Raw genomic sequence first — 24,998 nt, forward strand, 5'->3', positions numbered from 1 at the left:
AGGCCCACTCATTACATCATTGTGAGTGACTTGCACCCCCTCCTCCTCACCCTGCTTCTCCTCTGTGTGCTCCTCAACTTCTTTGGCTGTCACCCAGGCCCTCAGCGCCTTTTGCAGCTCCTTCTTCTTGGAAGAGCTCTTAATGGGACAGGCCAAATCTTTGCAGAACTGCTTCAACTGAGCCACGGTGTAGTTCTCCAATTTCTCTATGTCAAAAACAGCTCCAGCTGATGCATCTCCAGATTGAGACATGATGAAGAGTTCCAAAGACAGAAAACAAGTTCCCAAATGAAGTTTAAAAAAAAAAGTCAATCAATGGATCAGCAAAAATAGAAGTAGAACAAAAATAGTCCCAAAGAGAAAAAGCAAAATCACAAGACAAGTGGTATGTGGTCACATAGTGTTCTGAACTCAAAACAATAGTGTACACTTAATAACTGTATATCAAGTACAAACACAAGTACAATCCCAACCGCTGATCACCAATGTTAGAAATGGGTTTTTTAGTTGACAGTCAGGTTATCCCCAGTTAAAGCAAGGACCCTCACTCTAGTCAGGGTAAAAGAGAATCACCCTCAGCTAACCCCTGCTCACCCCCTTCGTAGCTTGGCAGAGCAGTAGGCTTAACTTCAGAGTGCTAGGTGTAAAGTATTTGTCCCAACACGCAAAGTAACTTAATGAAAACACTACAAAATGACACAACACATGTTTAGAAAAATAGAAAATATTTATCTAAACAAAACAAGACAAACATTCACAATACACAAGTCAAGTTATCAATTAAAAAGCAAAAAGAGTCTTTATGTAGTTTAAAACACACACTAACACTGTTAGAGTGAAAATGTACCTTGGGTGCGTCAAAAATAACCCTGCACGGGCGAGCGGGACCTTGCGTCATTTCTCCTTTCGTCGGATCAAGGTGCATCGTTCCTTCTCTCCGCAGGAGAGAGATGCGTTGATCCGGTCAGCAACCTCGAGTCCGGGCAGGCCTTGCGTTGTTTTTACATGCCCAGCGGTGCTTGCGTCAGAAATCCAGTCGCATGATGATCTGAAAACCACGCAGCGTAGGTTGCAATCTTCCAGCTTCCATCAGCAATGCTGCACGTCATTTCTCCAGCTCAGTGCGTCGATTCTTCAGTTGCGTTTCCAGCTAGCGTCGACTTTCAGCAGCAGAGCCAGCAGCACATTGTTTCTTGAGCAGCAGATCGGAGTTCTGTCGATCTTTTCCCCGCACGGTGCTCTGTGCGTGGATTTCTTCCTCTTAGGCTGCCAGCTTCTCCTTTCAGGGTCCCAGGAACTGGATGGGCACCACAGGGAAGAGTAGGAGTCTCTCCAGGGACTCCAGGTGCTGGCAGAGAGAAGTCTTTGCTGTCCCTGAGACTTCAAACAACAGGAGGCAAGTTCTAAATCAAGCCCTTGGAGAGTTCTTCTCAAGATGGAATGCACACAAAGTCCAGTCTTTGCCCTCTTACTCTGGCAGAAGCTGCAAAGGCAGGATAGCTCCACAAAGCACAGTCACAGGCAGGGCAGCTCTTCTTCCTCAGCTCTTCAGCTCTTCTCCAGGCAGAGGTTCCTCTTGGTTTCCAGAAGTGTTCTAGTCTGTGGTTTTTGGTGCCCTTCTTATACCCATTTTCTCCTTTGAAGTACGCCTACTTCAAAGCAAAGTCTCCCTTGATTGTGAAATCCTGCCTTCCCTAGGCCAGGCCCCAGACACTCACCAGGGGGTTGGAGACTGCATTGTGTGAGGGGAGGCACAGCCCTTTCAGGTGTGAGTGGCCACTCCGCCACTCCCTCCTAGCACAAATGGCTCATCAGGATATGCAGGCTACACCCCAGCTCCCTTTGTATCACTGTCTAGTGTGAGGTGCAACCAGCCCAACTGTCAAACTGACCCAGACAGGGAATCCACAAACAGGCAGAGTCACAGAAATGGCATAAGCAAGTAAATGCTTATTTTCTAAAAGTGGCATTTTCAATCACACAATCTTAAAATCAAGTTTACTGAAAGGCGTATTCTTAAAGTTTGAGCTCAGAGACCCCAAACTCCACAAGTCCATCCGCTCCCAAAGAGAATCTATATTTTAATCAGATTTAAAGGTAGTCCCAATGTTAACCTATGAGAGGGACTGGCCTTGTGACAGTGAAAAACGAATTTCGCACTGTTTCACTGTCAGGACATATAAAACACATTACTATATGTCCTACCTTACCCATATACTGCACCCGTCCCTTGGGGCTAACTAGGGCCTACCTTAGGGGTACCTTACATGTAAGAAAAGGGAGGGCTTAGGCCTGGTAAGTGGGTACACTTGCCAAGTCGAATTCACAGTTAAAACTGCACACACAGACACTGCAATGGCAGGTCTGAGAAATGATTACAGAGCTACTTATTTGGGTGGCGCAACCAGTGCTGCAGGCCCCTAGTAGCATTTGATTTACAGGCCCTGGCACCTCTAGTGCACTTTACTAGGAACGCACTAGTTAATCAACTATGCCAATCATGGATAAGCCAATTAGATACACATTTTGTAAAGGAACACTTGCACTTTAGCACTGGTTAGCAGTGGTAAAATGCCTAGAGTAACAAAACAGCTAAATCAGAGTCCAGCACACATCAACAACCTGGGGAACAGAGGCAAAAAGTTAAGGGAGACCACGCCAAGGATGAAAAGTCTGACAGTCTAGATAAGCACAGTGGCACATGTTCATACAAACTCCCACTCGTGAACTCTTAGATTGAGACTTGCAGACAGATGCTCACACAGAGCCACACATTTGCACATTGCCACTAACTCAGACACACATTCACATACTCAGAGACACCACTACTGACTCAGACACACACTCATGAACTGATAGTTGCAGAATTACACATTCAGACACACAAAGGAAAATGCATTCGAGCAACATTAGTGAACTCAGTACATACTCACATACTTGTAGACAGCACAACTGACTCAGACACACACTCCCAAACTTACAGATGTAGACTTTAGTGGCAGAGGCCCATACAAGGGCATGGATTCACTCACACTACTGTCCCAGACATGCGCTTGTGAATTCATTGATGCAGACTCACAAAAAGTGGTGGACACAGGGAGACACACTCACATACTGCCACTCACTCAGACACCAACACACATACTGCTAGATGCAGACTTGCACACAGATGCAAACAGATACACATTCATACACTACCACTGACTCAGACACTACTCTGCTCAAAGATACAGACACACACAGAGGCACCTAGGTGGACCCACACTCTTATACTCATAGGCCCAGAGTCACCCACAGACAGAAAAAGAAAAAAAGCAATGGTAGAGATAGCTTATTAAAAATAGAGAGCTTATGTAAAAGAGAGAGTACCAGAAAAAATCGGGTAAGAAATAGTGTTATTGTGGAAAACCGAAATTTTTGAAATAAGGTAGAGAACAAATAGTAAAAGAAACATAGATAGTACCCCAGGAATAGATATGTAAGGAGAGAGTATGTAAGAAGAATTAAAACTTAGTAATATGTGCCCATAAAAAAGACAAAAGAGATAAAGGGGCAAGTTCATTATTTTTTAGGGCAACGCAGTGTAGCAACCAAAGTTGCACAAGTGCTGTGTTGTGCAAGGGGGAGATAGCAGCATAAAGCCATATTAATTAAATATGACCTGCTGCTGATCATTACCCATGCGCTGGTCCACAAACAAGCTTTTAACATTGAGCATAACATTTGCTCCATGGAGTGTGTGTGCTGTATAGCTTAGGATTTGTACTTGAAGCATACCATTCCAGTACAAAATCCTAGGCCTAGACAATTTCAATACAAGCCTAAAGAACAGGGTGGCCAAGAAGCCCCATTGAGAACCTGTTGTCCAGACAGGACTCCATGCTGCCAGTCAGCGCGATTGGCGCATCTCCATTTTTGGGTTGATTTTAGCCTTAAAACCCAGACTCCATGCACCAAATGCACTTCCCAAACAGGCTGATTGGAGCCCCCCAAGCATATCCAGCATATTTTCTGCTCAGGCCATTCAAAGCCACCCTGTTCATTAGGGTTGTAACCAGGGATCCCCACCTTTAGCAACAGTATTACCCTTAATATTCTCTCTCACTGGCTTATTGTATCCCCCTGAGTCCTGATGGTGATCCTGCCATTTCTACTGGGATCAAAACACTGTTAACTTTAAAAACATAGACCTTATATGATTGCTGAGAACTTGCTGTAACAGGCCATGCTGTTACACTTGCTGATCACAATTGATTCAGTGTATCACCTCAAAAGAAAGCACCAAGCATGTTTGTTGTGTTCAAATACTCACTGCACTGCTATGAGTCTTGAATTTGTTTTTCATAAACTTATTTGAATAAATTATATTTGCCATTTGGTCCTTTGCATCAAAACATTTTGTTACTGGTGTCCAGTGTGTTTTTATTATATTTATAATCCCAGGTCCCCAGTGATCTTCAGGTCTCCCTTGTTGAAATATTATTAGCACTGTTTTCAGAAAAAAACATAAGCCAGGGTGTGAGAAAACAGGGCTGATTGCAGAGGCCCCCTAACATTTTGCCCCCATTTTTCACTTTTTGCTGGTGTTTTCCTGACTCTGATGGTGCCCTGGTACTGCTAACCAGTCCCAGGGCCTGTGCTCTGTGTAAAATCAATATGCAAATTAGGCTAATTATAATTGGCTAAGTTAACCTACCTATAAGTCCCTAGTATATGGTAGGGCATGTAGGTTTAGGGACCACAGCATAGGTAGTGCACCCATAGGTGCACTGCTGAGGTTCCCAATGTCATTTTAAAGGCAGGCCTGCCTTGCTGGCTGCTTTTAAATTAAAGTTAAATGCAAATTCGACTTTGGAATTAAAAGTAGTTCCAAAGTCTTAAACAACCTTATTTTTACATTTAAGTCACCCCTAAGGTGTGTCCTATGTGCCCTTAGGGCTGGGTGCCATGTAACTATAAGCAGGGACCTTATAAACATAGTTTTATAAGCCCTGGTGAGGTAAAACCAGGCAAATTCGTTTTCCCTCATTGTAGTAAATGGCCTTCATAGGCTAGAATGGGTAGACTTTATTTTCATTTTTAAAGTCCCCTTAAATGATGGATACCAACAGTTTGGTATCAAATTAATTGTTATAATAAATCCCACAACTTCCCTTTAATATAACTTGTTCAGGTAAAGAGTTTTAAACTTTACGTGAAAAGTGGCCAATTTCAGCCCTGCATTGTTTTTGCTGCCGTGCTCTGATTGGCCAGGCTGCCTTGATGAGGTGTGAAGTGGCCTGGCTTCACACAAAGGAATGTGCCGGTTGGAGGGAATCTCCCCTCAGCAGATGGTGAGGCAGGAAGGGGGAGGGCTGCCAAACTGGTCTTCAAAGGCAGAGAAGGACATTTGGGGCAACCAGCAACACTCCCACATCCTGCAACCCCAGACAACTAGGTGCCCCCTTGATTAGATTAGGAGAGGGCAGGAGAGGGGTGTGTTCATGATTTTTAGCCACAAAAGTGGGTGGGCTCAGCCAGATGTAACCTTCAAAAATCAGATTTAGCCATGATGGATTTTTGAAGAATGTTGCCGCCTGGGATTGATTTTTGCCACACTTCCCAGGAAGTGGTCATCACAGGGGGAAGGACCATGCACCTGATTGGAGAACCAGGACCCACCTGCTTTTCACCCAGGAGCAAGGATAAAACTGGCAGACCTGCGCCCACACCTCAGTTCCCTACCACATCCAACAAGGAAGAACAACAGAAGAAGAAGGACTGCCCTGCTGAACCCCTGGCCTGCACCTGGAACCTGCACTCAGAAGGACTGCACCAGCTGCACACATGGGCTTCACCACAAGAAGGACTTTGCCTGGCTTCAACTGGTTCAAGGAGGGACTCCCTGTTTGCTACAGGTGAAACATTGCTAACCAGAGTCCCCTGCACCAACTCCTGAAGAAAGCGACCAGCTGACCACTGTCCAGTAGCCAAAAAGGAGTTTGCGACAGGCGCATTCTGGGAGTTGTAGTCCGCACCCCCAAGGACCATCTCAGAACTTCTGGACCCTTGGGGTGAGCTGTGGACCTCAAAAGAACCTTAAAACGGCATCTGGGAGAAGTCCCAGAAATTTGGAGAAGTTTGGAGAACTTTTCTAAAAAAGCTCCATAGAGGGACCGACCCGCTGCGGCAACTCTAGCCGGCTTGCCTCAACTGTGACCCGGACTGATTTGCTGGTTCGTCCCAGTAAAGGAAATCTCCGAAAAAGAGACTAGGTCCAAAGGTAAAAAGTTGACCGGGACCTCCCAGTCAGCGTATCCGAGGAGGGATCCATGGACGTCGGATCAAGATCCAGGTTTACCCCGGTCGAAGGATTTTCACCTCGAAAAAACGACTAAGTCTGAAGGTAAAAATCTCCACCGAGGATTCCCGCGACGCGTATCCGGAGAAGGGCTCCAGGAGGTCAGATTGGACTGGCAGGTTCATCCCACTGAAGAAAATCTTCGAAAAAGAGACTAAGTGTGAAGGTGAACTTTTAACAAGGCCTCCCGCGGCCTGTAGCCGAGCAGGGCTCCATTGCGGTCGGCCTGAAACGTTGACTTTGCCCCGGTCGAGGTGCAACCAGATGACCCGATTGGTGCTTTTTGTTTCTAGGCGCTAAAAAAAAAATAATTCTTTAAAAATTCATATCTTCGGTTCCCCTTATCCGATTTTATTCATTTTGGTGTCATTTTAAAGATAAAAATATAATCTATTTTTATAAATTGGTTTTGGATTTTTAAACTGTTTCCTGTGTTAAATACTGTTTTGTGATATTTGAATGCTTTACGCTCTGTCTCCTAAGTTAAGCCTTGACGCTCGTTGCCAAGCTACCAAGGGTTGAGCTGGGTTTAATTTACTGAGACCTAACTGGACCTTAGTGGAGGTTAATGGCCTATTGCTAAGTGTAGGTACCTACCTGCCCTTACCAATAACCCATTTTCCAACACAGGGTCTTCTTGAAAATCCAAAGGAAGCAGAGGAATGAGGAAAAGAGAGGAAGTGAAAAGGAGAGAAGGTGTTTGAGAAGGAGGTAGTAAGAGACAGGGAGGAATGATGGAGTGAGGTGGAGAGAAAGAGAGGGAAAGGGAGGGGAGGCCTGGCATAGCAGCCCTTAAAACATTAGTGAGGAGTGGGGGCCAAAATTCGGGCATAGCTTTAAATATGTCAGCTGGAATTCTATCTGGGCCCGGAGCTTTATCAGAGGGGCAGTTTTGAATAGCCTTGAATACTTCAGATACTTCCGGTAAATTATGAGGGGCTATTCTAGATGCATTCCCCCTTTAACCAACCCAGACGGGTCTCTCTGGGGAATATTGGCTTCTATGTTAAAAATGTTGGAGAAGTACTCCAACCAAGTTTGCGAGGGGACAACAGTATCTGTAATCGAATTATCTTTCTCCACAAGTGGGGTGGAGTTGACCACCTCCCAAAAAGTCTTCATATATTTGCTACTACAAGCCTCAATTAATTCATCCCAGGCAATCAATACAAGAAAGCTAAAAAAGGCTGTCTCCACCTAGCCTTCATGGACTTATCCTGTGCTTTTGACACAGTTGATAGACACAAATTGTGGTCTGTTATGTTAGATAAGGGAATTGATGAAGACCTGATCTCCTTACTCAGTAGACTCCATACTTGCACCACCTCCCGGGTTCGTTTTAGCCAGGAGGGTGATCTTACCAAAGAATTCCACTCTTTGAAGGGAGTTAGACGGGGGAGTGTTGGCCCCTTCCCTCTTTCTGATTTCTATTAATGGTTTGGAAGACTTTTTATGTAAGATGGGGAAGGACCCCTTCCTGCACATAAGCAATCCTACATTCAATGGAGGCACCCTTGCACCAAAGTCACTAGTGCAAGGGAAAAGGCAGGAAAGCTCCACATTCTTTTAAATATGGCACATTCCTCTCTTTTCTCTGTCACGCGGTGCAGCACAGCATGGTGACTTGCTGCACTGCAGTGCATGAATATCCCCATAAATAAGCCACTAAGCGTCTGTAAATGGCTTCATATCAGCATTGTGAATTGGTCCTGATCTAAGATCAGTACGGACACCACACCTGGTGGCCCTAATTTACCCATCTGGGTTGGTAGTCCAACATTGATGATTTACATCATGTTATCCGCTTATGGCCTATAGAGGTATGCAGACTTTGTGGTGCATTTTGATTGCTGACAGACGTTTCACCTCCTGCGCTGCAGCGCCTATTTAAACAGTGCTGAAGTTGGAGGTGACAATATTTCCCTGGGCAGTGTGCGTGGGGTAAGAAGATGTTGGAAACACCAGCATCCCACAATAAAAAAAAACTCAAAAACCGCAGGGCAAACACCGATGTCTTCAGCAAAGAAATTAACTACAAGAGAGCTCAGTGAATATTACTTTTCTCAATCCTCAGCATCTCAGATTTCTTCAGCATGTGCGCTGGTGATTTAGTGTGCCTGTGCCATATTTCGGGGGTGTAGTTTCCATTGGTGCGCCAGGTGCAGTGGCACCCGGGCTCAGAGAAGTCAGGGGTCCACAGAACCCTGATTATTGCAGTAATTCACTGTTCATACATCAGCGGGGGACATTTTCTTCCTTGCAATAGGGTCCATTAACACACTGTCTTCGCCACTAATATATTATTCAGCTTTTGGGTTCAATAGAGTCCATTTCAGCCTTGAGGACGAGCCCACACTTTGCTCCCCATGCTGTGTTTGCCAGGCCAATGTCACACCGTAGCGTGCCTGGAACTCCTTTCTCTCTGATCCAGTGGCGGCCGGCAGCTTTAGGAAGGAGGGGGCGGGCAGGAAGCACACACACACACAATCATTCTTTTCACACCTTAGGTCAGCCAATGAGGGAAGGCAGCAGTCCCAGCCTCGTCATAGAGTGGGATGGGGTCAGGGAGTCTGCTGACCCACCTCACTCTGTGACGAAGTGTCACTGATTGACACTCGCCCTGGGCGCTTCAGAGCTTAAACCTGAAGCGCCCAGGGTGAGTGTCAATGGGTGCCGCTTTCCTCGTCACCCAGGGGAGGGCCTCAAGACACCTTTGCTGAGCTGAGGAGGTCACGCCCATAGGAGCTGTGACCTCCTCAGCCCAGCAAAGTTCAGCTCAGGCAGCCAGGAGTCTGCGCAAATTGCGCATGTCTGCTCCTGGCTGCCTGAGCTGAACATGGAGAGTGTCTGTCAGGCTGGCCTTTGTTCAGCCTGACAGACACTCTTCATGAGGGGCAAAAGGTGGGAGGTGGCCCCTCCGCCCTAAAGGACAGGCCGCCACTGCTCTGATCTCTAGTTGAAGAACTAACATTGTATTTTGAAAACGTCCACATCTTACACAATTTCACTCATCACCCACTCTTGCAAGAGCACATTAGTATGATCAATGCAGCTATTGTCAACTATACCGGACTATCTTCCAGACATAACTCATTGACTCAAACGTCCGTCCGAACCCAAGATGCTTCGTACTACTACTTCCTGAGTCTCCCAACTCTGCCTCATGCAGGGTTCAGCAAACAGTGGACTTAGTCATTTTTTGCAAGCTGAATTCTCACTTGATGTGCTTGAAAGGGCAGACAGCTCTATATTGTTATAGAAAACGATACCGAGAAGGTAAGAAATTACCTTATTTCTAAGTGGATATTGCTTATATGGCGGTTTCAAGGGATTCGTGTGTTAGATATCATTTTTCAGCAATGAGAATGGTTACGGCAGGTAGCAGACTCCTTTAAGCTATAAACCTTGGCACCACAGTCAGTCTTTAAAACTATAATAGATGATTTTGTAGACATGCATAAATCTGCCTAAGATATGGAGGTGTTAGAAACTGGACATAGTGCCCCCTCTATGATCCTCGATCTCCCGAAATCACTACTGATTCGTTCAGGCGTAAGTGTTTCAAGGGCTCAAGTTGAGCTTCTTCAAAGGCAAGGTGACTAGGTCACCTGGAATATGCTCTGTCGAAAGCATCTGTTGAAAATAGCTGTAAATAAAAGGGGCTGCATAATAATGTGCAATGAAGGAGCTTTCATTCTTACCTTACGAAATCTACCACCCCACTTGATGGCACTGCTGTTGAAGATAAACTTCTGGCCCTTCGAACCATTGGCATCAAAGGTGCCTAGTTTCAGAAACCTACTGGTGTCCTCTGATGTCATCTGCCATTGAAAAAAATCATGCAGTGGTGGAGCATCTCCATTGCTGTCAAACAACACCTCATTGCCAGCTGGTGTCTTTGTCCGGACCTTTTTTAGATGATGCAAGAGCTGGAAAGGTTAACAAAACGTTGATTGTTCTTATCAAACTAGAAGAGACGAACATCACTTCAACAGCGGAATTGTATAGAACAATCGAAAAACATAAATGTGTTGTAGATTTTCCATACAGTGATAAACAAATCACACATAATTGGACATCAAACAAATTAAATCAGGAAAATAAAGCAAATAGCATATTGTCAGTGTTAATCTTGACACATAATAGAGTGAATCAGCCACTAAAATAATATAGCGCACTATGACCCATGCACCCTGGGGGGTTTGTCTCAGCATGTGGGGGTCATTTTATCTTCTGTCCCTCACTCCCGAGTTTTGCCTGGCGGTCACGGACAGAAAAAATTCTGACTATCCTCTCTAAACAGAGTGGGCAGTTGTGGTGGTTTTACTCTGACGGCTCCTCGTCTGTTGGTCTCTTGAAGGTAGCTTTCAGTCAACTGAGCCAACAGGAGCTCCACCAACAGAAAGTTGACAGTCCACCATGTTATGTTCTGGAATGTTAATTCTCACTGAACTGTGATGCTGTGCTTGGCAACAGTGCGCATCCACTTCTGGAATCCTGCTTGTGGAATTACAGAAGAGTAGAAGTGGACAGTTGCTTGGAACCACTCTCCGGCCGAGGGTCGTTCGATGTACCTAATAAACCTTGCCTTTAGCCCTGTTGAATGCTGCGTCCTTCGTCACAAAAGTGGCAACATGAAGAAGACACTACCAGTAAGAAGGTGGTTTCGATTTATGTGAGTATTTATTTATATTACGACCCCTAGCCAAGAGTTTTGTTGCCACGGTGATTGCGACCTTCAGGAAGATAAATTTGGCAGGTATGGAGTTGGCACTCTGGTGTTGTCAAGTGATCTCTTGTTCTTAAGCACTAGGAGTGTTGAAATGGAGCAACTTTGTTGATGAAGGGAGTTGCAGTTGGGGCGATTGTGGCATATTGAGAGCACTGAAGATAAGTGACCGGAGATCTGAGGGAATTAGTCGAGCTATGGTGTATGGTCAAGGTAAAGCAGGAGTAAATCTGGTGGAGTCGAGGGAATTTATCTGGCCTCCAAGGCTGGCGGAGTAATGACTTACCTGGGGAATTGTGTATTTTTTAATACAATATTTGTGCACTCGAGGATCATTGTGCATTAAGTATGGCGTTCCAAAATGTAGCTGTTTTCTTTGGAGGGCGGATGGAGGGTGCTCGAGGATTCTCATGTGGAGAAGGAGGAAACCTTGTGACCTTGGTTTCCAGGCACCACGCATCACATTGAGATGTCCATCATAAGAGCAGATGCATCAGAAAACAATGCAGAGCGGAGGCAGTGCGTCAAACTCACAGTCCTCTCGACCGGTTGTATGTGTATAGTTCCTTTATTTCTATTATAGAATTAGAATTGTTATTGTTCTGATGGAGTTCTTGGCAGAGCGCGGTTCTAGATCGAGTGTGACTCCAGACATCGATTTGCTGGATCTGCCTTCCGTTACCGGAATAAACATACATGACATTACCTACCTGTTGAGGAATTATTACACCACAATTTGGCGACGATCAGTGGTTCAAAACCGTTTGGATATGTTCCTTGTATTATTTTTATTTTTTGGAACCTTACAATGATTGTACTTGCCCGAACGTTACAGAACTCTACAAATATTGAACTGCCGAGTGTGAACTGAACTGGAATAATAGCTAGTGCTTTGTAAGTACTGATTTATACTGTGTGTGCGACAGCATCATTTTATGTAAAAGCTGTCAATATATTCATACCACGCGACGTTTTCAAGATTGGCACCATTCCTTGTGCTTCAGGCACAGGCCGCGTGGCACATTTAAAGACAAACAGAAAGGCGCCATCTACCAGAATTTCAGATAGCGCGAGGTTCTATTTTCCTCTCGTGCTCTATGTGAATAGAAGCAGGCTGTGTTGGTACGTGCGTGATTCCGTAGTGAACAAGACCACTGTCTTCAGAAACAAATGGAAGCACGCTATGTTGTACGTGCAAGATTCCGTGCTAAACACGGACATCGTCTTCAGAAATATTCGTACGTCACTGGAGGTGTGCATATTTTTTTCAAATACATCGTAATTGTTGGCTACGCAGCAAACAAGGAATCTATAGAAGTATCGTATTTATCAGCCCACTTTATTACATAGTATATAAAGAAACTATGCATGTTTTTACAATTTGTCATATTGAGGAGAACATTCTAAGATTAAGGTAACGAAAATTAAGATCAAGATAAGATTAAGATTAAGGTCACAACAACATTTCACCATAAATCCACTGCATGCATTTTGGGCCGTGGGAGCAGAACCTTCAACACCATGGGTGGAATGGAAGGAATATTTTATAAATTATATTGAAACTATTGGTAATGGTAAAGAGATGGCAGCTGCACAAAAGAAGATAATTTTCCTCCATTCCTTAGGCCCACTGGGGTTAAAAACTTAGGGGCATATTTATACTCAGTTTGCGCCGAATTTGCGTCGTTTTCTTCGACGCAAATTCGACTCAAAACTAACTCCACATTTATACTTTGGCGTTAGACGCGTCTAGCACCAAAGTTCATGGAGTTAGCGTCATTTTTTTGCGTGAACACCTTCCTTGCGTTAATGAGATGCAAGGTAGGCGTTCCCGTCTAAAAAAATGACTCCGATGCATATGCGTCGGATTTATACTCCCGGGCAAAAATGACGCCCGGGAGTGGGTGGGGCAAAAAACCCCGCATTTGCGCCTCTTTTTAACGCCTGGGTCAGGGCAGGCGTTAAGGGACCTGTGGGCCCAGAATGAGCCCAGAGGTGCCCTCCCCTGCCCCCAGGGACACCCCCTGCCACCCTTGCCCACCCCAGGAGGACACCCAAGGATGGAGGGACCCATCCCAGGGAAGAAAAGGTAAGTTGTGGTAAGTATTTTTTTTTTTTTTTTTTTTGTGGCATAGGGGGGCCTGATTTGTGCCCCCCTACATGCCACTATGCCCAATGACCATGCCCAGGGGACATAAGTCCCCAGGGCATGGCCATTGGGCAAGGGGGCATGACTCCTGTCTTTGCTAAGACAGGAGTCATGTTAATGGCGTCTGGGCGCCAAAAAAAAATGGCGCAAATCAGGTTAAGGCGATTTTTTTACCTCAGCCTGACTTGCCCCATTTTTGGACGCCCAAACGCCATTTTTCCCTACGCCGGCGCTGCCTGGTGTACGTCGTTTTTTTTCACGCACACCAGGCAGCGCCGGTCAGCTAACGCCATTCAATAAATACGGCGCCCGCATGGCGCTTCAGAATGGCGTTAGCCGGCGCTAATGTTTTTGGCGCAAAACTGCATTAGCGCACATTTGCGTCAAAAAGTATAAATATGGCCCTTAGAATCGCATGACTAAAGCAGAAATTGTTGGGGACACAAATGAGTTTGATGCAGCGATGGGTGATTTGGATAAATATTTTGCACCAGAGGTTTGCATAAGAATAACACATTATAAATTCTTACAAACAAAAGAAATTAATCGGTTGACAACTTTGTACCTGATTTGAGAAAATTAGCACTTGACTGCAAATTTGGTGTATTAAAAGAGGATTTTATAAGAGATCAACTAGTAATGCATTCATGCAATACAACGGTACAAGAACAATGGTGGGTCAACGGAGATTCACCCATAGAGGACATCTTAGCTATTATGAGAAAAGCAGAAATGTCTAGAAGGTGCGCCAGCGCATTGAAGCAAGGAGAGAAAGAGCATGAAAGAGTGAATAAGTTATCAGTTTACAAGAATGATAAATATTTTGGGAAACAAATTAAACGGAAAACCACAAGAAGAGAAGGGTTCAGATGCTTTAGGTGTAACAGTAAGGAAAATTTGGCATACAGCAAATCTTGCCCGGTGATTAAACAAAAATGCAACAACTGTGATATTATTGGGCATTTTGCAAAGGTTTGCAGGAAAAAAAAAGAATACCATCAAATGTATAGTCGAATAGTACAGCAGGTTGGAAGATGAGGAAGAGAATACAGACACTAAGGGGCATATTTAAGAGCACCTATCTTCATTCCAATGCCACATTAGCATCATTTTTTTACGGTAATGTGGCATTAGAAGGCCAAAAATGCCACACCATATTTACAACGTTGCACAATGCGTGCATTGTGCCACTTTGTAAACCTTTGTGCTACATCATGCCTGCGCCAGGCATGCATGTAATCCAATGGTACAAGAACATTTGTTGGTCAAAGGAGATTCACCCTTAGGAGACATGTTAGTGTTGGAGTGTGACCTTTAAAATGAATATTAACATGAAAAGCTTGCAATATAATGTATAATGAAGCTGCATAGAAAATGCGTCAACGTAGAAAATAATACACACGTTTGAAATGTGCCCATGGGGAGTGGCCACCAATGTATACGAAGACTAATGAAACTTATTAATGATGAATTAATAACGTACTAATGAGAAGGCATCAAAAAGGAGGCTTCCATTGCTTCAAAGGGCCTCTGGGTGCTTTGCAAGATTAGCATCAGAATTTCTTACGCTTATTTTGCAAAGCGCCGGACTAGAGTAAAAGTTCAGATGCTAGTCCCCTTACTAACACCATGGTGTGCCATATTTTAAATACGGCACACGCATGGTGGCATTAGGAAGTGCAAGAAAAGTGGCACTGAACTGCGTGCAGCGGCACTTTCCTTAAATATGCCCCTAAGTCCTCTAAAGTCATGAGTGTTAAAGGGGGTTTCATTTTAAACATAAACGATAAGTTGGGGAAAAACAAACCAGAGTGTAATGTGTCCATAGGAGGTGTTGTGGTTAAAATTTACGCAGATTCAGGCTCACCATACATATTGTAAATGAGGAGATGTGGAAAACAAATTCAGCGGAAGGATTGGTACTTGGTTATCAGAACCAGATATACGACCTGAGAGTTACAGCGGTAAAAAAATAGACATTTTGTGATACCGTTGGTCAACCTTTAAATTCAAGAATAGAATGGCTAGAGGAAAGCTGTATGCTGCTAAGAGAGGCCCATCTGTTCTAAGGTGGAAAGACCAAGAACGCCTTTATGTGGTACTTGATCCTAGCAGTGAGGAGAAGGTATTAGTACTGGATGAAGGAATTACAGTCGGAACTGCCATGCTAGAAACATTTCCTAGAGTGTTTAGTAAAATCTTAGGAAATTTACAAGGTTTTAAACACAAGATTGTCCTTAAAAAAATGCTATTCTGAAACTCCACAAAGTCAGAAGTGTACCCATGACTCTGAGGGAGGAAGTTTCCAGAGAATTTGACAAATTGGTAGGTGTGGGGGTGATAGAAACCATGAGTCTTCAGAATGGATTTCTCCTTTACTCATTGCTCACTGCAGCAATGGTAAAATCAGGTTATGTGTGGACCATCGCAATTTAAATAAGAACATTATAGAGGACCATTTCCCTCTTCCAAAAATAACTGAAATGGTGACATGTCTTAAGAGTGCGAAATAGTTTACGCAATTGATTTGTCATCAGCGTACCACCAAATTTCATTAACTCCTTCTTCTTGCTGTTTGACAGCCTTCATAAATAAAATCAGATGCTTCCAGTTCAAAAGAATGCCCTTTGGACTCACATCTACAGCCGCCATGTTCCATAGATTGATGGAAATTTGTTCGTCAAGGAGCATGGCAATAAGTTTTTTCAGGATGACATTTTAGTTTATGGAGAGAACAAAGAAACTCGTGGCAAAAGATTGCAGAAAGTATTAAGTATTCTTCAGAATTATGATCTAATAGCTGAATATTCTAAATGTAAGTTTGCACAAAGATCAGTAACTTATTTAGGTCACGTAATTGGTGATAGTGGAGTAAAACCAACACCATCTCTAGTGAATGCTATTGATAATTTCCCCTCACCAAGAAGTAAGGAGGCGGTCAGATCCTTTTAGGCATGGCAGAGTATCATGTGAAATTTATACCTAGGTTCTCAGAATCTACTTATAATATCAGACAACTGTTGAAAAGCAAAACAAAATTTGAGTGGACATTAAGCGCGAAGAGGAATTCAGGAAGTTGAAATGGTGCATTGCCAATGCCATTAGTTTAAGCAGTTTTGACCTTAAAGGAGACAACATTATAACTACCAATGTTAGTAACAAGGGCTTAGGAGCTGTCTTGACACAGAGAAAGAAAGAGTGTGTAGAAACTGATTTTGTTTGCTTCAAGGTCCTTATCACCTGCAGAGGAAAAATACCCTATAATTGAAAGGGAAACTTTAGCATGTGCTTGGGCATTGGACCATTTTAGAGCATTTATATGGGGCAAACCATTACTCATACAGTGTGATCATAAGCCTTTGGTGAGATTGTTAACAAAGAAGGAACTGTGAATGCTTCTGCAAGATTAGCTAGGATATCCATGAGAGTGCAAGATTATATATACAAAGTTGTCTGTGTACCAGGGAGGGACAATGCTGTTGCAGACAGTCTTTTTCATCTACCTTCCCCTCTAAAGGAATGTGTGAGCCATGCATGGGCTGATTTTCAAGTGACACTTGTCCATGATTGTGGCAGACCAATGATAAAGAAAGAACAATGGAGTGCAGAATATCAGGATGATATTCTGGCACAAGTAGTCAAGTTTATCCAAAATGGGTGGCCTATGAAAAATGTATTCAGCAGAGAGGTTAGACCATTATGGGAGCTACAATCGGCACTTTCTAAGGATAATAATGTGATTTTAAGAGGGTATAGGAATATCCCTCCGGAGGGTATCAGAAAGGATATAATAAAGCTTTGCCATGAAGGGCATTTTGGGGTGGTTAGAACAAAAGCTGCTGTAAGAAACCTTTTCTGGTTGCCTGTGATGGATTCTGCAGTGGAGAAATATGTTTTGGAATGTCATATGTGTACATTTGCAGACAGATCATTACTAGCTTTGAGACGACCTATGAGTGATTATGATATTCCTAAACAACCCTGGGAGTCAGTAGCAATAGATATGATGGGACCTGTGGGGAATTAACAGAATTATATTATTGTATGGCTAGACCTTTTTAGCAGATGGCCAGTGGTACAAATTATTGATAAGGCAGACACGGTCTGTGGTTAAGTTTTTAGATACCCTTTTTGTGTTGGAGGGTATTCCTTCCTCCATTCCCAGTGACAATGGGGTACAGTTTGTGTCCAAAGTAGCTAAAGAGTATTTTGAAAGAATTGGAGTGAGACATAAAGCCACATCCTTTTATAATCCAAGTGGAAATTGCATGGTTCAAAGGTTCAACCGAGTAACAAAAGGAGTGATTCAATCAGATATTACATTTACTAGAAATTGGGAATTGCAAGAAATGAAGGATATGTGGGCTTACCGGGTGACAACAAACAAAATTACAGGATTTTCTCCTTTCTTACTCATGAGAGGAAGGAGTCCCAGGAAAAACTTTAATCCTGGATGGTTAAGTAATGCAGTTGTAGAAAACTGGAATCCTGAGCAAGTAAGCAAGAGATTGAATGATGTGCGCGGTAGAAGCAAATCATATTATGATCGTAAGCATGGAGTTTTGCACATGAATATAAAGGTGGGAGACTGGGTGCGCATAAAAAAATGGGTATGGTTACCAAAGGAGAAACCCAATTTTTTGATTCTGAAATGGTCGTAAAAGTTTTAAAGAATTCAGTCAATGACAGAGAGGACGGTTGATGAGCATGGTATCGTGAACAATGGTATGTTGAAAAGAATGGTGCTAGATGAAGTTGATGATGGTGTTGTTGGTGAGGATAGTGCTGACAATGATGTAGATGATAGTCAGGATAGTGCTGACAATGGTGCAACTGACAATGATCAAGCAGTTTTAAGTAAATGGAAAAGTAAGCAACCAGCACTGCTCAAAGATTATATTGTGGAGGGAAATTAAAATGCTTAAATTGCTTAAATTAGAAGATATTAACTTGTTGAATATATTTTGAGAATATTTTAAGTTTTTGATTTGATATATTAATTTTATATTGAAAAGGGGGTATGTGTTGTATGTGTATGTAGTTCCTTTATTTCTATTATAGAATTAGAATTGTTACTGTTCGGATGAAGTTCCTGGCAGAGCATGATGCCTGGAGATTGTAGATCGAGTGTGATTCCAGACATCGACTTGCTGGACCTGCCTTCCATTACCGGAATAAACATACATGAAATTACCTACCTGTCGAGGTATTATTATAGCCTTAGAACCCGCCGTAGCGGGCTCTACCGGCTATTAAAGGCCCGCTCCCACGTTAACAAGGGAAAGGGCCTTTAATAGCCGGTAGAGCAAAATACGGCGGGTTCTAAGGCTATTAGAACATTCTGCCACTCAGGGCAGAATGTTCTATTAAAAAAAACAAATTGCTCACGGAGCCCGAGGGGATTAAAATCCCCTCGGGCTCCGTGAGGCTTTGTTCACAGCTGTTGCTGTGAACAAAGCGAACATTGGAATGTTGGCGCTGCGGGCTTTTACCGGGCAGTAAAAGCCCGCAGCACTCCATTGTTTTCAATCGAGCTGCCAACGTTCTAATGTTCTAATACACCACAAATTGGTGACGAGCAGTGGTTCAAAACCATTTGGATATTTTCCTTGGATTATTTAAATTTTTACGGATCTTACAAGGATTGTGCTGCCGAAAGTGAACGTTACTGAACTCTACAAATATCGAACTGCAGAAAGTGAACTGAAATGGAATAATGCCTACTGCTTTGTAAGTATTGATTTCTACTGTGTGTGCAAAAAGCATCATCTTATGTAGAAGCTCCAGACATTGACTTGCTGTACCTGCCTTCCGTTACCGAAATAAACATACATGAAATTACCTACTTGTCGAAGTATTATTACACCACACAACCCTAAATAAAGTGGGCAGACCATCAATTTGGCAGACAGGGTAAGCCATCATATTTTCTGTGGAGTACCCTGCCAGCTAAACTCTGAATCACCCTCTTGGTCTCTGGTGTGTTGAGGTTCTCAAAATGTAACCCCAGTTTTCATCTCTCAGCAATGGCTTCCCACTAATGTGACATGGTTGTTTTAAATTGTCTGCTAGATCTAAAATGTAATCCACACAGAGTCCCCAAAGCACCTGTTTGATAAGCAAACCACCCTGATGGGTCACTGTTTCCAGCTTCCCAGCATATCATTGACTTACTACATCTAGAGACTCAGGTTTGAAGGAACAGCATACTGTGGCTCAACCAATCATTCTCAGTAAGCCTAAAGCTCCAATAGACTACTTTGCAAAGGACTTTTCAAAAAGGCCTACAACCTTTGTTTAGTTATTGACAAATGCTCCCTTTATCTAAAGCATTTTGACCTAATTGGTCTACCCTGGTTTCACAAATTTCCCAGTTTTGCTTCTGTCCTATTCTCTCTCACTTCACCTCGCCACATATTTCATATTACAGCATCTATTAATGTGGAGATTTTGGGCCACAGAAAGGTAACATACACTGTTGCGTAAATTTACACTTTTGAGTAAGTTTACTACTTTTTGGTATTCACAAACTTCACTTTTGCAGAAACTTACAATTTTGTAGTAACTTACAGTTTTGCAGTGTTTTACGTGTGAAACTTACACTTTTGTAGTAACTTTCACTTTTGTAGTAACTTACATTTATGTAACTTACACTTGTGTAGTAGGTCCAGCACTACATTTGGCTAACCACAGATGCTGCAATACTCTCCTATTGAAAATCAGTGAGGACAGACATCTCTGCATGCTTAGGAATAAGGGAAATTTTAAAAATGTATTTAGTTCTAAATAAATTATTAAAATATTTGTATGTTGTAATTAATGTGAATTAATATTATGTATTTACTTTAACTTGAGAACAAAATAAAGAAAATGCTACAGCATTACTAAATTACATTTGAAATAAAACTTTAATAATGTTTCTAAAGTTTAAATAAAAAATAAATTCCCACCTGAAGAATATTTTTAAAGAGCAATAATAATTATTAAAAGTGATGTATACTGTTAGACTTTTCATCCTTGGCATGGTCTCCCTTAACATTTGCCTCTGTTCCCCAGGTTGTTGATGCATGTTGAACTCTGATTTTACTCTTTTTGTTACTCTGGGCACTTTACCACTGTTAACCAGTGCTAAAGTGCAAGTGCTCCTTTAAAAAATGTGTATGTAATTGGCTTATCCATGATTGGCATACTCGATTTACGAGTAAGTCCCTAGTAAAGTGCACTGGAGGTGCCAGGGCCTTCAAATCAAATGCTACTAGGGGCCTGCAGCACTGGTTGTGCCACCCACATAAGTAGCTCTGTAATCATGTCTCAGATCTGCCACTGCAGTGTCTGTGTGTGCAGTTTTAACTGTAAATTCGACTTGGCAGGTGTACCCACTTGCCAGGGCTAAACCCTTCCTTTTCTTACATGTCAGACTCCCCTAAGGTAGGCCCTAGGTAGCCCCAATAGCAGGGGACAGTGTATGGTTAAGGTAGGACATACAGGCCCTCATTATAACCCTGGCGGTAAATGCCGCTTACCACCGTGCAGAAGACCGCGAACATACCGCTGCGGCCGCGGAATTCCGCTGCAAGTATTACAACCCACAGCTCGGACTCTGCCATAATACAGACACCCACACAAGTCTGCCACACCAAAGGTCAGTGATAAGCTGGTGATAACAAAACCTCCACCATCACACCAACAGGAATACGCCCACAGTATCACGACCCACGAATCAACGCTGCGGTCTTTCAACCGCGGTAATCCATTGGCGGCACACACCGCCGTGCTCAAAATACACACACACTTACAAAACACAACCACATTGGACAAATCGAAATACGCACACCTGATGCACATAATACACACACCACACCCACACACCCAGTCCAATATAAAGCACACACCCACATCACCCACAAACCCTTACTACCAGAAATTTTAAAGCAGGCCACAGAGAGACACTACCTAAAACAACACCAGCATCCACAGACACACAACACCATCACTTACACAACATCCACGCGCCTCAAACAACACAAACCAACACATCCCCTCACACATCACAACAGACACCCCCTCACACATCACCCACACCACATCATGGCACCTCAACAGCACCCCAGGTTCTCTGAGGTGGAGCTCAGGGTCATGGTGGAAGAAATCGTCCGGGTAGAGCCACAGCTATTCGGATCACAGTTGCAGCAGACTTCCATTGCAAGGAAGATGGAGCTATGGCGCAGAATTGTCAACAGGGTCAATGCAGTGGGACAGCATCCAAGAACTAGGGATGACATCAGGAAGTGGTGGAACGACCTACGGAGGAAAGTGCGTTCCGTGGTCTTCAGACACCAGGGGGCATATTTATACTCCATTTGCGCCGATTGTGCGTCAAAAACTTTGACGCACAATCAGCGCAAACGTTGCCCCATATTTAAACTCTGACACCCGAGCCCGCGGACGACAAAATTCCGCTGTGTGCGTCATTTCTTGGATGCGGCAACCCGCCCTGCGTTAATGATATGCAGGGTAGACGTTCCCGTCCAAAAAAACTACGCAAACGGCCGTGCGTCGTATTTATGCTTCCGGGCAAAAATGACTCTCGGCCGGGAGGCGGAGCAAAAAAATTACGCACAGCCCGATTTGTGTCAAAATTTAATGCCTGGGTCAGGACAGGCGTTAAAATGGGGCAAACACACCTGTATTTAATCAGAACACACAGAACAAACAGCAGAGCAGCAGAGCAGCGACAGGGAGACATGGAGGTGATTTTTATCCAGCGTGCACGTAGACGCAGAGCCCAGCAGCAACAACAGCAGCTACAACAACACCAGCAGGGACCCCAAAGGCAGCGCAGAAGGCAGGAGAGGATATTCCGCCAAAGAACAACCCTGCATGGCCTCAGGGAACACGACATCATACAGAGGTACCGGTTGAACTGGCAGGCCATTTAGCAGCTGCTGCGAAACATTGAACCGCAGTTGGCCCCCACTTTAGTGACACCCCGCACCATCCCAACAGAAACAAAGCTGCTTGCCGTACTTCACCTGCTGGCAAGTGGCTCATTTCAAACAACTGGTGCCCTGGTTGGCAGAATATCACAACCATCATTCTCCGCATTTCTGCCAAAAGTACTGGATGCCATCATTCAACTGACACCCCGCCACATCTGCTTCCCTAACACACTGCAGAAGCAGCAGGAAACAAAACAGGGGTTCTATGAAACCAGTGGCTTCCCACACGTCCTTGGTGCAATCGACTGCACACACATACGCCTTGTGCCACCTGCTGCAACAGAACACCTCTACCGCAACAGGAAGCACACACATTCAATCAACGTGCAGGCCATAGTCGATCACCAGGGATTGATCAGCAACATTGTGGCTAAATATCCTGGGAGTGTACATGACTCATTCATCTTCCGTCACTGCACCATCAACCAACACTTCCAGGATGGATGGTATGGCAATGGACTACTTGTTGGTAAGTACAGAAACCTACTTATATACACACTGCACAGCAACCCTCTAGGACACACAACACATACACCACAACAGCAACATCTAGACAGGAACACACTGAGGTCCTTACATCACTAGCCATGTTTCTTAAGTCACCATTGAACCTGTCACACATTGGAATTTACTGTACAGCCTAATGTGAAGACATTAATGAGTGTGGTTGCCTAAATGTCACCTTGCAAATTGTAAGTGTCACAATGACCTTTACATTAATACATTGCATAAGTTTCAAGGTATGGGATGTACAGGGTACTTTGATATGAACGTGTTAACAACACTTCCAAATTTAAATGTGCATGGAACTATCATCTCACCCTCAGTGAAGACACACGGACACCTGTATCACAAGTCACAATGCTAGGGAAGGCACACTGTACTGCAAATCCCAAAACATACTGCTGACAAACGGTTAGCAGACAAACACTTGCTCAGCCAAGGAAACAACACAATGCAGATGGTATAGCCTACAAGTATAGGATGTCACATTAGTACACAAAAGAGTCACAGACAACACAAGACAACTACTGCCATTATAGGTCTTTTCAATAGTGCCAGCTACATCTACATGATCCCATTCTGTGTTTTTCTTTCAGCTGATCAGGGGTATGGCATCCAGCCATGGCTAATGACACCATTTGGGAACCCGAGTACTGCTGCAGAGCGGGCATACAACGACGCCCATAAGAGGACACGCAGCATTGTCGAGCGGACCTTTGGGATCCTCAAGTCAAGGTTCCGCTGCCTTGACATCACTGGCGGTAGCCTACTATATTCCCCCGAGATGGTCTGTAGGATCATACTCACATGTGCAATATTGCACAACATTTGTGTAAAAAGGAACATTCCCCTCCTCGAACCAGACCCATGCATGCCTGAAGACGATGAAGAGGAGGATGCTGGCCTGCAACAGGAGGGGGAACAACCAAACACGGCTGCTGGAGTGCATAGGCGCCAACACATTGTAAATAATTTCTTTTCATAATTATCACCATCACCACTTAATGCACTATTGTAAATAAACACTGATAACAAACACCACATCATGGTTTGGCCTATTCATTTCTGCCCACCTTTAGCTTGAAATATCTGAAGAAGAATGTCGTCTCATTGAGCACTAATGATATACCAATCATGACACAAAAAAATACACCACAAATGTAATGGCCACCATACAATGGTCAAATACACACAAATTGTAAATGACAGACATCCTGTACAGTTCACCTTTGAAGGGCAATAGCTGAGGACCACACATATGACTCACATACATGTAGTAAACATGGATCATCGCAGCAGATGGCACACAACTAAAACACCATCACTCAACTAGGGGAAAACAGGCCTCATACATCAGGCAGTTCACATGCTAATGCTTCAGGAACAGGAATGTAGTACTAGACTCTTGCCAACAGTAATTCCAACTACTTACTATCATTGCAATGACTATCTGTCACTAGAGATACACATAAGCAGAACATACACAGCACAAGTGCTACACCTATGACAAGCATCCAGCACATCACATCCCATCTACATGTCAGCCCTTTTCTAAAAACATTACACACACTTGCAGCTGCTCACACCCCACCTGTCTGAAGAGGTCCCTGGAATGCCGATTTGTGTACACTGAGATTCCCTTATCTACACACACACACTCACAAGAGTCATCCAGTGTGCCACACCCTTTCCTATGCCTACCATTGTCCTAATACCATCTCACTGCATGGAACTCAGCTCATATAATACACTGGCCTTGAGTTTATAAGCCCTGGTATCACCTGTAGATTGATTCTTCTGTGAAAGGTACTGTAGGCTATTTATCAGCAAATCCCATCTGACAGGACTAGTGAGACACAGATGGAGGCCACACCAGTGATCCCCTCCATGCACACCACCCAAATGTACATGCCCCGTCCCTGCTGATGCCTCCTACTGCATACATGTTGGAATTTGAGCTATTACATCATTAAGCTTTGACACTAATGTTGCAGTAGAAAACTTTATCAGGGTTCATGTGTCATCTTCAAAACAACACAGGACATACACAGTGTGACATCTCAACTGTCTACTGCTCCCTCTGACCAGTCCTAGTCAGAACACTTGATCATGTAATTACAGAAAGAACTTGCTCCTGATTGACCCAGCATCCTGTCAGCCTGACTGGCACCTGTCCGTGGGTCACTCTACAGATACCTGGGGTCCACTGATGGACCACACGTGCTGTCCAAAACCTCTTGTACCTCAGACACTAATTTGTCATTAGCCTCATCAATG

At 43.8% G+C, this 24,998-nt stretch overlaps 1 protein-coding gene across 1 annotated transcript in view; it reads right to left on the reverse strand.

The window, feature by feature from the left end:
- Nucleotides 1-24,998, reverse strand: part of LOC138246928 (vomeronasal type-2 receptor 26-like) — a 98,512-nt gene that overhangs the window by 45,775 nt on the left and 27,739 nt on the right. The window contains exon 2 of the mRNA XM_069201676.1: nucleotides 10,042-10,269. Coding sequence (XP_069057777.1) covers nucleotides 10,042-10,269 — 228 coding nt within the window. The remainder of the gene's footprint in view (nucleotides 1-10,041; nucleotides 10,270-24,998) is intronic.

The sequence above is a fragment of the Pleurodeles waltl genome, chromosome 7 (assembly GCF_031143425.1).
Source record: "Pleurodeles waltl isolate 20211129_DDA chromosome 7, aPleWal1.hap1.20221129, whole genome shotgun sequence".
Classification (NCBI taxonomy): Eukaryota; Metazoa; Chordata; class Amphibia; order Caudata; family Salamandridae; genus Pleurodeles; species Pleurodeles waltl.